At 42.9% G+C, this 13,785-nt stretch overlaps 1 protein-coding gene across 2 annotated transcripts; it reads right to left on the reverse strand.

The window, feature by feature from the left end:
- Window positions 1–273: 273 nt before the first annotated feature.
- On the reverse strand, window positions 274–13,523 carry MESD (mesoderm development LRP chaperone). 2 transcript variants are annotated; one of them, XM_014251279.2, is made up of 3 exons: window positions 12,107–13,523; window positions 1,433–1,665; window positions 274–726 (listed from the first exon to the last, which is right to left on the reverse strand). In XM_014251279.2, the coding sequence occupies exons 1-3, from the start codon at window positions 12,182–12,184 to the stop codon at window positions 462–464; spliced, it is 576 nt and encodes a 191-aa protein (XP_014106754.1). In that variant the 5' UTR covers window positions 12,185–13,523; the 3' UTR covers window positions 274–461. The 2 variants fall into 2 exon arrangements, with proteins under 2 accessions (XP_014106754.1, XP_005521613.1); XM_005521556.3 differs by lacking the exon at window positions 12,107–13,523 and adding an exon at window positions 6,314–6,499.
- Between the last annotated feature and the right edge of the window lie 262 nt (window positions 13,524–13,785).

The raw sequence follows: 13,785 nt of genomic DNA on the forward strand, positions 1-13,785 counted from the left end.
TGTAACTTTGGGCAGTTTTGTGCCAACTGTGTCTCTCAAACCATCGTCCAAGAGAATCTTTTCACACTGCACTAGGCTCTCTGACAGCAGCTGTGAATCCATGACTTACACACCCAAGATGGACACAGCTACTACAGATGAGCATCAGTGTATTCTGAGACCATAATTCTTCTTTTCCACTTAAATTAAGTTTGCAATGTTAAACACACAGATTTGTATGCTAGTTTTAAACAACAACAAAAGCATAAAGAAATTACAAACTAAAGCAGTCAATTGCCAGCATGAAGCATTACCATTCCTGTAACTAAACAAAGGGCCAACAGCAATGAGTAAACTGGTGAATTTCAACACAAATTTAAGGTTCAGTAGTCTCTGCTTCCTTCCTCCCCAAAAGCCAAGACTCATCAGCAGGTTCCCCTCAAGGAGCAGCAGAGCAGGGTTCAGTCTGGGTACTGTGGCTGTCATAGCTCCTCTCTCTGGTTGGTTGCTCGGTTGTCCTCTTTGATGCCATTAGATTTCTTCTCTGCATCTTTTTTCTTCTTTGCTTTTTCAGGTTTTGTTTTGTTTTTCACTTTCTCATTTTCATCTGCTCCTTTGCCAGGATAAACCTGACCTTCCAGAGTAACATCTGCACACCTTTCCTGATTTATCAGGAAGTCTTTGATCTCCCAGGCGTAGCCACCATCCCGCAGCATGAAGATGGCCCGATTGGAGCCAACAATAAACCTAGAGGAAAAATCCATATTTTTTTCAGTTAACTTTGCTTTTCAAACACTCCAGCATTTGCTCAGAGAGCCTACATGACTAAGGCACATGTTTAAGAGCAAGAAGCTGGTCTAGTTGTTGCCTGGAGATGGGGACAAGAGAACAATCTTCTAGGACATTAAAGAATAAAATGTATGAAGTATATCAATAAGTAACCAAGGAAGCAAGAATGAGGAAACAAACTTAGAACTCATTTGGCACTATGTAAAATCCACTAATGAGGATTAAATTTGCTTTATACACTTACTGCAACCCTTCTCAGACTCAATACATGAGCACAACATTCTTCTGTTATAAACTGATGCTCTCTTCAGAGAGAAAAAGAGTCGCATTTTTTAGCAGGGAAACAGAAAGCCTTTTGTGGTGACAAGTCTTCAGAGTGTGATGTTTTCTATCAAGCACATAGAGGCAAACTACTGCAGCTAGAACTGATAAACAGCTGAATCCTAGTGAGATAAAATTTGGGCTACACACACACACATCATGCATAAGCATTGAAGAGGTTTCTGCACCACACCAAAGTTTTGTTGCAACTGACAAAGAAACAGAAATAGTAATGAATGATAAAGGTGGAGAACAGCAAAGGATGGACAGCTGAAAAGATTTTCAGGAAGAAAGAAATGGTTCTGCAAAGGCAAGAACTTTATCTTTGTGCACAACAGCTCACCTTTGCACGTCATAGTTTGCGTTGAAGAGACTGCCCTGCCACAAGCTGGTGATTTCTTCTGTCTCCTTTTCTGTGGGATTTCCCGACACTGTGACAAACATCATCAAAGTCTTCCCCTTCTTTGTCAGCTTCAGGATGCTTTCAGGCTTGCCTGGATCTATTTTTGAGAAATCTATTGGTGCTGGAGGCCTCTTGTGTTCAGGGAGATCTCCCTCTTCAATGTCATCATCTTTCTGTTTTAAAAATGACAAGGAAGCTTTAAACTCAACTCTTCCACAAATATATTTTAGGTCTTTGGTTTTTTTTTTAATTCCTCTTTTTTTAGAGAATAACTATGCTTTGATAAAATATTTTTAGCTGAATGATGGAGATTGTGAAACCAAAAGAAATAGTGACTGTTGTTTCAAGATACTTCACTAAGAGTGCTCTTTCAATTTATAACCCTCCCCTGAAAATTATGCACATTTTCATACTGACAGGTGGAATATCATTTTATCTCATACCAAGAAATATTTCAGCCTAATTCAATTCCACCTATGAAACTGATAAAATAGTATTTTTTTCCTTCACGGTTTCACAAATATTTATTATGCATGTGAGATGAAATGGGAAAGTTGCAATAAAAAGTCTCATGCACACATATATGAAAAAACATTCATTTGGTATTGCTTTCAGAGGTCAAAACTCACTTTTGGGAATCATGTGATTGCTTGAGAATTTAAGTTTTCTTAGTGTCTTTAAACAATTAAACTCACAAGAATTCAGATTTTCTGTGTGCCTATGCCACAGAAAGATTTTGATCAAAGGTTCTAATGCACAGATGTAACTCACAGCCTGACAACATAATCACCCAGAGTAAATCACTCCTACCAAAAAGAAAAAAATTAACCTCTTGATGCTTCTGCTGAGGCTGACAACCATTTAAATATTTGGAAAAGCACAATCAAACAACCCCTTAAAACCGCTCACAACTGAGCTGAATACGGTAACAACTTACATTAAGCCAGAACCTGATTTCTGTAGCATGTGTTTGTATTGTAGAATTAAAAAGTATTAAAAACAGAATAAAACCCCTCAGAAGTCTTACACTGGCATCCACCTAAGCACCATTAAATGAGCAGGAATTAAGGTAGATATTTTAGGTGCTGTCATGATTTCAAAATGCATCACAGCATTGGGAACATGACCTGTAGCAGTAGGTAAAGACATTCGCCTTCAGAGGCCTCAAAGGTCAGGAGCTGAGCTTGATTTCCAGCTCTCAGAGTGCTGATCTAACATCTCTGCAAATGCTTATACACAAAACCAGCAGCATCCTCCTACACACCCATGGAGCATCCCACGCTCCTCAAAGGCTAAGGTTTCACACCAGTGACCCATGTTCCTTCCCCAGCTCACTTCTGCAACTTCTAGACAACAGTTTAAAGTTTAGGGACCACAGAACAGAAGCTGTAGGAGCCTTAAACTTTATCCTTTCTTTCCTTACTAATTATGTCTGTTTCAATTTTGCAAGTCTCAAACATGCTTTCAAGTAGTTCACACACCTCGAAATTTCTGAAATGAGTGAACTGGGAGGGAAGGAGAGCCCAAGTCCCTACCATCACTAAGTGGGAACATTACTTATCTTACAGAAAGCCTGAGAATGGTCAAATCGGTAAAGAACAGTAAAAATACAAAATCTCATGTGATTGACTGAAAACATTCTCCACAAATAAGAGCAAATTGAAACTTAAGTGTGGTTTAACTGGAACAAAGGAAACATATTTCAGTTTTGAAAGAAAAAGACAAAAAGAAACATTTCCAAATACTCTGTGTAAAATACAGAAACTGACTTTGGGTTTTGTGACAACAAATGAGCTGCTAACATGTATTACCTATTTTTTTTCTTAACTATTCAACTAAATACTCCTGAAGTTGTATTCTTACAGTTTGAATGGGAGTATTATCAGAAGATGCCAAGAGCTCCCCTTGATGGCATTTATTTTCTTATTTTCTGTACAAAATGTCATGCAGCTGTGCTTAAAGCTATCTAAAAGGTAAAAAAGTGAAAGTTTTGCTTTGAAAAGTCTAGGAGACTCACTCACTTTAACAGTAACATGAGGTTCCAGAGGGAAAGCGTTACACAGACACAGGAAAAATTGCATATTCCTTCACTTGCTCCTCCCCTCAGCTCCCATTCTCAGAAATTTCTCATAAATGCACTGCATTTTGATTTTTAAAAACATTAGTAACATATGCCACTTAACTGCTTTGCCAATTCAATGGTCAGAGTCAAGCCTGAGAAACCCTGAGCTTGTAACAGTAATGAACTATTTAAAGCACCAGATATTTCAGTAACTAAGACACCTCCGGCCCAGATTCCCCGTTCTGTGTCCAGCTCCCCAGGACTCCAGGCTTCAGGAGAGTCCCTTTCCATGAGGAAAATCCCTTGGTGGCTTCCTCCAGGCTGTAAGTGAGCTGCTGAAGCACCTCTGCCTCTTTGCCCCATTGCCCATTCTTGTTTTCCAGCAGATCACTCTCCCGGATCAGCAGGCAGTCATGCACAAGGAGCAAGGGGCAGCACGAGCTCCTGCACAGAGAGGTGGCTGCTCCTGCTGGGAAAGCTGCTGGAGCCACAGGCTCAGGCTTGCGGCTGAACCCAAGAATGTCACAACCACCATCCTCCAATGGTTTTAGTCTAATTGCCACAGAAATAAAAAATATTTGGGATAATTTAATTCAGTTGAAAGTAATGACATTTGATTCTGTACAGATATACGCCCTGTGGCCCTCATTCCCAAGCGTAGCTCCTGCTCTTTCCCGAATTCACAGTGGCCCCTTTGTTTCTCATCCCACTCCATCAAGTGCACTCATACCCCTTCTTCTCCACCCTCAGGCCACCACCCCCTCAAGCCTTTCATGTTTCCTGTGTGCAGGGCAAAAGGCCCTGCAACTGACCATGCCAGGAGACCAAACAACCCCTAATTGTTGAGCTCTGCTCTGTGTGCATCTCCTCAGGGACACCCCCAGCTGCTGGAGCCCCAGGCACAGAAAATGTCTCTTTATCTGTGCTGACAGGCTCAGACACTCGAGAGAACACTGGACCATGGAGAAGGCTTCTAAAACTAAGCAGAGAAACTGGGAATGTGAATGCGTGACTTAGACAGAATTATGTTAAGTCACTGGGTGAAAATTTTAAACTTTATAGTTTGAGATATAGTACTGAATGAGGGATAAGATGGAGGTCCCTAGGGCATTGGCTTGTCTTTGCCTTTCTTCCTTCTTCTTCATGGTTTTGGGTGGTATTGGGTGACTGGACAGAAAGGTACACAGTGCGGAACACGGGTGTTTGGTTATTGGGTTAAAAGTAGAAATAAATTAGTTGGCATTTGATAATTGGATGGTTTATGCTTAAAAGGCCTTGTGGACAGAGCCCTAGGTCATCATTTGTAGCTTGTTAGGTAAGTATGTAGAAGTGCTTACTCTGTGTGAGAATGAATATAGGTAAGAAAAAGAAATACCCTCAATCCAAATACAAAAGCCATCTCTCTGCTCATCAATCTCGATCCTGGGGAAAAGAACTGGCCACTTTTACACCCAGCCCGAGCAGTGACTCCCCAGCTGCTCTGCCACATCTGCATTCGTGCATCACACCGTAAGCTGAATCAGGAACCTGCTCCAGCTGAAAAGGAAAAACCCTCAACAGCCCACTAGGGCTGGAGCAGAATATACAGTCAAGAGTTACAACAGCATTAACTTGAGCCTCCCTTTCAGCCATCTCATTAAAAAGAGATGCTCACCTTCTAAGATTTTTTTTTTTTCTACAAGGCTAAATTTGGTTCAAGTTGGGCAATATTAAGCCTTGATTTTTTAGCAGCTGGGCCTGCTGGGTCCTTGGCTGATACCACTAAAAGAAAAGTGAATTTTGAGCCTTTTACTAATTTTATTTAAAATTTCAACTCAATTTTCTAAGAACCTCCCTTGCTAAAGGGATACACGCAGTAACAATTCAAGGGATGAATAAGTCCATAACCTGCCAACCAGGGCCAAGGCAGGCATCCATACTTCCTGGTACTTTATCTATAATTCACATATAAAGCACAATTCTCCACCTTGACTTACAGTTGCAACTGGTGCTACACAAACAGAAGTTTTCTCTCTATTATTACCTTTATGGATTTTTGCAAAATATTCCAGGGACAAACCTCACGGGAAAGAATAAATGACAGTGAGGACTGCTCTGGCAGATCATTCATTTATCAGAAGATGATGGAACATAACAGAGTGAGAAGAACCTAACAGTGGCATGATAATCACATGGAGAACAGAGTGATGGGAAACCGCCAAGGAAAGTTAAGGCAGTGGGCTGATAAGGATGAAGGCGACAAGAGAGAGCTGGAATTAGAAGTTGTTACTATGAGGAAAGACAAGAAAGACACACCAAACTAAAACAATAACGTATCTACCCTGTAAACGTGAAATGAATATTCCGCCTGGTATCCACCCTCGGTCACATAATGTGTATGGCTCAATATTTCGAAAAAACCCGACTTTTCAGCCAGACCGAGGCTGCTGGCAGGGACGGAGCACCAGGCTGGGTGCTGGGGCTCTGGGAAGGCGCGACAGGGCCAGCCGGGCAGGGCAGGCCGAGGGCCGCTCGCCCCGACTTTGAAACCCCTATACACGGACCCAGAGCCTCGGAGGAAAGAACACGGCACCGGCCACCCTTCAGCAGCCTCGAGAATCCCTCCCGCCCAGGCCCGGGGATACCCTGCCTTCCCACCACTGGGCAGAGCGGCCGCTGCCCGCGGAGCTGCCCCGGCCCGGCCCCGCCGCCCCCCGGCAGCCGCGGCGTTCCTTCCGCGTGGTGCGAGCGGACCCCGCCGGCCCCGGCGACTCCCGCACCTCCCACTGCTCCAGCAGCCGGGCCATGTCCGCGTCATTGTAGTCCCGAATGTCCTTCTTCTTGGGCGGCCCCTCCCGCCGCTTCCCCTCAGAGCCGCCGGTCGCGGCCGCCGCGCTCACGCACAGCGCCAGGGCCAGCAGCGCCCAGCCCGCGGCCGCCGCCATCTTCTGCTCTCGGGAAGGCGGCCCCGGCCGCCTCATGGGCGGGGGCAGCGAGGCCGGGCCGGGAGGCGGAGCTGGAAGGGCGGCGGGACGGGACGGATCGGGCCGGGAGGAGGAGCTGGAAGGGCGGCGGGACGGGACGGATCGGGCCGGGAGGCGGAGCTGGAAGGGCGGCGGGACGGGACTGATCGGGCCGGGAGGAGGAGCTGGAAGGGCGGCGGGGCGGGACGGATCGGGCCGGGCTGGGCGAGGCCCGGGCCGGGTTCCCGGAGCTGCCGGGCACTGCCAGCTCCCCAGCGGCTGCCGCTGGCCCCGCACGAAGCCCCGCTGCAGCCGGTGCGGTCCTGCAGGGCCCGGGCAGAGAGTGAACGCTGGGCACTGAGAGGTTAAAACCGATAAATGCTGGGCCCAGCGCCTGGGATCTAAACTATGTGGTTGCTTCTTGTTGCTTTTTTTAAAGAAACAGGATGAAAAGTATCCGGGTTTGCTGACTGGGCCCATTGCATAAGTCTTATGATTTTGATTACTGTCTCAGCACCATTAGGTTTCTAAAAGAAAATTATTAAAACTAATGCTGTTACTAAAATACAATTCCAGAACATGTGACCGCCACAAAAAAATAAGAGATATGGGTTTTTCTTTGTACAGGCTGTTTTTCCATTATCTAAACCAAATTACATGCATGGATGTCAGCACAGCCTTACTTCATTCCAGTCTTCATTTTTTTCCTCGTGGTAGCATTTTAATTACAAACAGCACAATGTTCTGTTCTACCTCTCACCTTAGATTCCAGTAAGTTTAAATTTGGGAATTCAAGGAAGCGTCACTGTTACTGCTGCTAGTAGATATTAACTGCAGTCAGGCTGCTTTTCCATTCCAGCACTGAAGGCAGACCAAGTTCAGAGCAGAGGAACTAATTCTGTTGAGAGAACTCTTCAACCCCAATTCTATTATTGTTACAGAATCCTGTAATCCTAGAGCGGTTTGGGTCGGAAGGCACTTCACAGATCATTTAGTTTCAACTCCAGATGATCCAGTTCTGGATGTGTAATCAACCAGGAACCGACTGCCTTTATGGGCAAGGTGTGCAAATTGAAAACAAAAGCAGTCAGGAGGCAGGGGCGTGGGTTTGGGGAGGCTCTCCAAAGCCTGGACTAACTCTTGAAGGGAGCAGACACTGCAGGGCCACATAGCTGGTGAACACCAGGGAGACAGGGCACACGAAGCAGCAGCTCGCCAAGCACACGTACCATGAGAAACAGCAGAGGAGGATGTGGGATCCAAGATTTCAGCACCCCCATAAACAACCAGCCTGGGCTGCAGCCTCCATGCGTTTTAAAACGTTTCAGACACGCTGCCAGTGCCTGAGGAACAGGAAGCAGCCCAGAGCTATTCGTGGAGCTTGTTAAATGTACATAACTGAAACAGGCTTTAGACAAGTACTTCTCACAGAGCTATCCAATACCAGAGCCACTAACGAGCTCGGTGATTTCTCATTAAATATAATGAACATCAGGTATACTATATCAGATTGCTGTGATTAATGAGGTTTTACTAAAATAGATTTCTGCTAACTTTTGTTATTACTGGATTGTGCATACATTCACTGGAAAAAAAAAATATTCTATCTTGGAATGCTGGACTTGCAGCATAAAATATTTTCATTGAATTTCTACTAAGAAATATTTTCTTCAATTCTCTTTTTTCTTGTTAGAACAAACCAAGCCAACTCTCTTTAGTATCTGATACTACGTTCAGATACAGATCTCAAAAGTAACCCGATTCCCGTTGGTAGGTGAACAAGTTGTTCAGTATACCCAGAACTGCACCAAACAACACTATACATATCCTTGTCATGCCAATAAAAGCTTTAATTTGAAAAGGAGGTAGTTTCCATGCTTGGCTCTGACTTTGCAACTACCTCTGCTCAGGCAAAATTCTGTGTCTGGGAAGACTCGTTCAAGTCTGCTGCTTGTGGGGTCAGCTGCAGGACAAACACCTGTTCAGCCCCTGTTCTCTGCTGTTCCTCTTTCCCATGCAAGAAACAAACACAATGCAGCACATACCACTGACAGGAGCAAATTAAATCGCATTTTCTTTTTATTGAAGCACATTGTGTTTTGATCAGAGCATCTATTGAATCATGCCAATATGCTTTTTATAGCTTAAGCATTTTCACATTTCTTAGCAGTTTTTATAGTCCTAGCAGCTAACAGTATTAGGACTGCAATACAGAATGTATTAAGTAATACATAGCTACTTTCATTGCAGATTGCAAGAGTAAGGGGGTAAATGCTTTACCTTGTAGCTAAAACTCCCATATAGTCATGCCAGGGAAGGTCTCAAGCCATGATTGTCATTTTTGCTTCTGCAACACTCAAGTTTTATTAGTAGTACCTTTAATTATAAAGTTATACCCATCAGAAAGGCAAATCTACCTTCTCTTGTAAACTGTTTTCATTATTGAGCAGGGCTGGGTCAAGCTGTAATATGAGAGGATTCAGGATGTTTAAATTTCTGCTAATGAAGTTTGAGATCCTCTTTTTTTCCCTATTTTTAGGACTATATTTGTTCAAAATGTATTTTCCATACCACTCTTTCTTATGAGTTGGGAGAAGAATGTGAATTTTTAACTGCCAACAGCTCTCTCAAGTCTTTGCTGGTGGTGCAGTTTTATGTGCAATTTTCTATTTTAAAGTGGATTCCTATCTGGTACATTTTACTTTTCTTTGCAAATACAGTATGCTAGAATTTTAAAGTTTGTTCTTTGACATTCCTTGGAATGAAACCTTAGAAAGAGCAAAGAGCTTGACTTCATTATGGAAAAGGCAGTGCCTGCCTTCTTGGAAGGACATACAGACAATCAGACAGAAGACCAGCCCTAAGCATGCAGAAGGGAGAAGGAACATGCAAGAGCTGCCTGCTATCAGCACTCGCTGTGTCTGGAAGAATCAATTCATTTCAAGAACTTTACTGACACAAAAGGATGTTTAACAGAGGCCCAGATGAATTAAGTGTTGTGTAAGGCAGCCTTGTAGTGGTGATTTTGGATATAAAAAATGATTGATATCTGACTCTTATAAAACCTGACAGGCTTTTGCACCTACCGGCTTAGAGCAGGACCAGGACAATATTGTTTTAAACAATACAGAAGACTTGCTGAGTAAGAGACACAGAAAACTTCAAGCAAGTTTAGAGACGTCCCAGCATTCAGCATATTCTTCTCTGTTTAAAAGCACTATTATACATTCTACAGGATGTCAGGATATTATGAGTTACTTGCAGTAAAACATTCAAAATTATTGTTTTCATTAGTCAAATTATCTCAAGTACCTTAAATGTTCCCCTGAAGAGAGAATCTAATGCCTGAGCTCTCATGCACAGATAGTGCATGTATTAATCCCACCCTCTGAATTTGATCACAGGCAGAATTAAACTTGAAGAATCAGACCTGAACATGTTATCTTTAAAAACAAGAACATGTCTAAGAAAAAAAGCAGCACAGCAATCAGAATATGCTGTCATCTGGAGCATGAGCATTTGAATTATTCAGAATAATTTCAGTCCTTAATTTAATTTAATGCATAAGACAAGCACACTTACTTGCCATCTATTAAGAGAACACAAATTTTGTGTTGACATCAATTAAGAGAACACAAAATAACATGGAGCTAGTCAGATCTTAAATTCCTGGATCCAATTTGAAAAACTAGGTCTTTAATTCAAATTTTTCCCAGATTAGGGATTAACTACTGTGATTTGGACATGGAATTCTGATCCAGGTACTAACCTTAAAATTCAGATTCTGACTCGAGTTTTGAACACAGAACAAATCTTTACCCTGAATTTGTGTTATCCTGTACATACATCCACATGCATTTTATAAATTAAAATTTACTGATGGGACAGAGATATTTGACAAATGACATCCCAGCTTTGTGTCATTCATTACCTCTCTGCTCAGGGTTGTGGGGAGGGCGTCTGATGCCTGATTGTCTAGTCAACTCCATTAAAGCTATACAGTGTGATCCTTAAATTCAGAAACACCACAGAATGTTCCTCATCTTACTGCAAGTTTTGCTACAGATCTGTGCTAGTTAAAACTATGTACTGGTTACGCAATTTAAAGTTACCCTATTAAGAAAAGAATTACATTAAAACAATGTCAAAGAAGATTTACACAGTTCCCACAGGAATTCCATTTATAGTCTAATTTTCACAATCTAAATGAAATTAGTTTTGTAGTTCCAATTTCATTTTAGGTTTACAGGTCAGTTTTGGCACCTCGATCTAGTGTAAGTAATACATTACATGAACTTCAGATGAATCAGAGGTGCTAGATGTAAATTGTTACTGATCAGCAGCCCTGCTCACAGAACACAGAGGCACAATGAGAGCAGTGTAGGATCAGAGACTCCTGTGAAAACATCTATTGAATTTCTCTCATGATACATATTAAAAGAGGGCAGGGAGGGGAGAAACCCAACTGTTCTGTAGAGTATTACAGCTGCAGGACAGCATATACCACCAGAAGTGCAGTTCAGGAAGGGTGGGCCCTTGCACATTTTGTTCAAAATACCATGTTCTCCTTTGATCTCAAAAAAACCCAGACGTAAGAGTCTAAGGGAGGGTCTTGGATTCCTGTTTATGCTGGACCACTTCAGCCAACAGCATTTGCCAGCACTTGCCATTCTTCCATTAAGTCCTGAGTTCCAAGGCTACAAAATCTCCCTCTGGCCCTTTTCACCTGCCCCAGGGAGGGAGAATGGACACGAGGAGCTACATGGCTCCTCCTGGGCACCAGCCTCATGACACTGGAGGTGCAGGAGGGATGTTTGTGTGTATAGATGGCAGGCAAGAGCAAGAAGCAAAAAGCCATTATTGGCTGTAGTCACATAAAATATGGCACAACTGTCCATTCAGGGAAAGAGGAGTTTTGTAGCTGCATTTTCCTTTTCATAAAAATGTATCTCTATTCCATGTCAATGCATTAAATATCCATGGTAACAGCAGGGGACAACCAATTGATTATAGATAGCAAGTGATTAAAACAGTGCAATAAATGGTGAATAAAAGGACAAGAGAAAAACCTCTTTTGCTGTATTACCTTTCAGTTGAGAAACAGGGACTGACCAGCATCCCACTACTGGGATATTTACCTCAATGGTGTCTATGTAATAAATTTGTTCTTACCTTTCATACTGTGTTTTTGACTACACCATATTAAAAAAAGAACACAAACCCCCACATCAGAACACCAAGGTTAATTAAACCTGTATGTGAAAGCCCACACACTATTCTAAAACCTATTTATTTATAGACAAAAGACGAAAAAAACCTTGTGACTGCGTTTGCACTTTGCTGTCTCAAGTGCCTAGTTAACTGTTCCTCCAGATCTGTGTTTTTGGCTCCAAGCACACCAGTTCTCGAGTTGCACCCCCAGTGCATCGACCATGGATACCTCTGCAGACCCAAGACAGACCCAGACCTCACAGATTTAGTCTCTCATGAAGTACTGGCTGTAAGTACTGACCACAAAACACTTACTCAGTACTAAAACATTTATGACAAAATAGAACTTAAGAGCAGTAAGCTGGTCAACACACTTGCCTTTCCTTCTGTGTGACTTACACTGCTGCAGAGAGGAAGGCTCATCTTCATCCACACTCTTCTGCGAAGTCTACCTTGGTGCTGAAGTATTTCTTCCATCAGTCACTGCCAACTTTATCCTCCTATAATTTTTAGTTTACAGCCTGACAAACCAGCTGCATCCCTCAGAACTGGAGCTATCATTCCCATAATTACCACCTCATGGGTTTAGTCACATACAGGTGACACAGGGGAACCGCTGAATTGCCTTTTATTCCTTCATCAGCTAGCTCCCTATTAGGTTAGATCGATACATCTATAGAGGAAAGCAATATAAAGAAGTACAACTCACCCTATAGTAACTTCCTCTCACCGACATGGCCACATACAGTGCTCATGAAATTATTACAACTTGGTATTCTTCAGCTATTACTCAACAGTGGCTACACTGGCAAAAATCAATTCCTCCTTCACAAAAAATTATTTTACTACGCAATAAAAGGGCCAAGTCCTGTCAGATGATTCAGGAAAGAAGACTTCAGCCTCCAGTTTCTGTTGTACTAAGCACAATGCAAAATAAAGATCAATGTGACAAAAGAAGAGCTCATACAAGTAAGCCAATCTTCTGTACACTACTAAGCCACATTAAAAAGCCTTTTAATCCCTTGTATCTGACAATGCCTGCTGGTTTGAACCCCAGAGAGTTAATTCATTCAGACTGTCAGTGAAATCTTTTTAAAGCCAAGCATGGCCACCTGATTTTCACATCTTCCAAGTTTTTATACCAAGGCAGTGAGCTGCCCAAGTCCTGTGGATTACCTTTGCACTCAGCAGCCGTGAAACACATGGGTATGAACACATTCTCCTTGAAAGAGAGGCACAGAAGACTTATGAAGGAAATAGCCACCCCAAACATCACTGGGTACAAGTTTCCTCCTCAGTCAAGAGATGCATGTACTGGCACTTTAAAGCACGCACCTTCCTGACTCAGCTCTGCTCAGGTTACCAGCCCCAGAGAATCCACCTCCAAGGCTGCCTTTTAGGATGAGACTGTATGTTCATGGAAACACAGACTAAGAGGGAATCCAGCTAGGCCAGGTGTACCTAGGCAGCAGCCCTGCAGTCTGTAGGACGGATCTAACAGGGAGCTGCTCCAGGAAACGCCACTTCCATGGTAAAAATGACTAATGACAGTGGTATTTTCCACATTATTTTTTTCAAAAAGCAGAAGCCAAGTCACTCTTCCCCAGTCATTTAATATGTAGAAAAGCTAAACACCCAGGGCTACTATGGGAGGAAAATAGCATTTGGCAAGGCTTCCTTGGACACTGTCCACATGCAGCACCTACTACAGGACAAAAATTAGCAAGTTTTCCCCCTTCCTAATACTGAGGCAGAGAAGGACTGGATCACTCTTGTGGATGTGTTATAAGAGCTAGAAAACTATTTGCTTTCTATTGTAGCAGTTATTAAGAGCTTTGTGGCCCTGTCACCTTGTAGGAACTGCCATGGTTAAGGCCCAGCTGGGTTTCTGTGGAGGGAGACTGGTGGAGGAGGCACTGCAGCACCTGTCCAAACCAAGGATCGCTCTGCTTTGTCCTTGGGGAATGGTACAAATCACACAGAGCATCATGGCAGGCAGCAGCATCTAAAAATGGAAAAGATTATTAGGTCATGTAACACCTCTTCTAGCCAGGGATGAGACCTACGTTTTCTAAAAT

Source organism: Pseudopodoces humilis, chromosome 16, assembly GCF_049639895.1.
Source record: "Pseudopodoces humilis isolate 2021_Gansu_Grassland_sample_001 chromosome 16, ASM4963989v1, whole genome shotgun sequence".
Classification (NCBI taxonomy): domain Eukaryota; kingdom Metazoa; phylum Chordata; class Aves; order Passeriformes; family Paridae; genus Pseudopodoces; species Pseudopodoces humilis.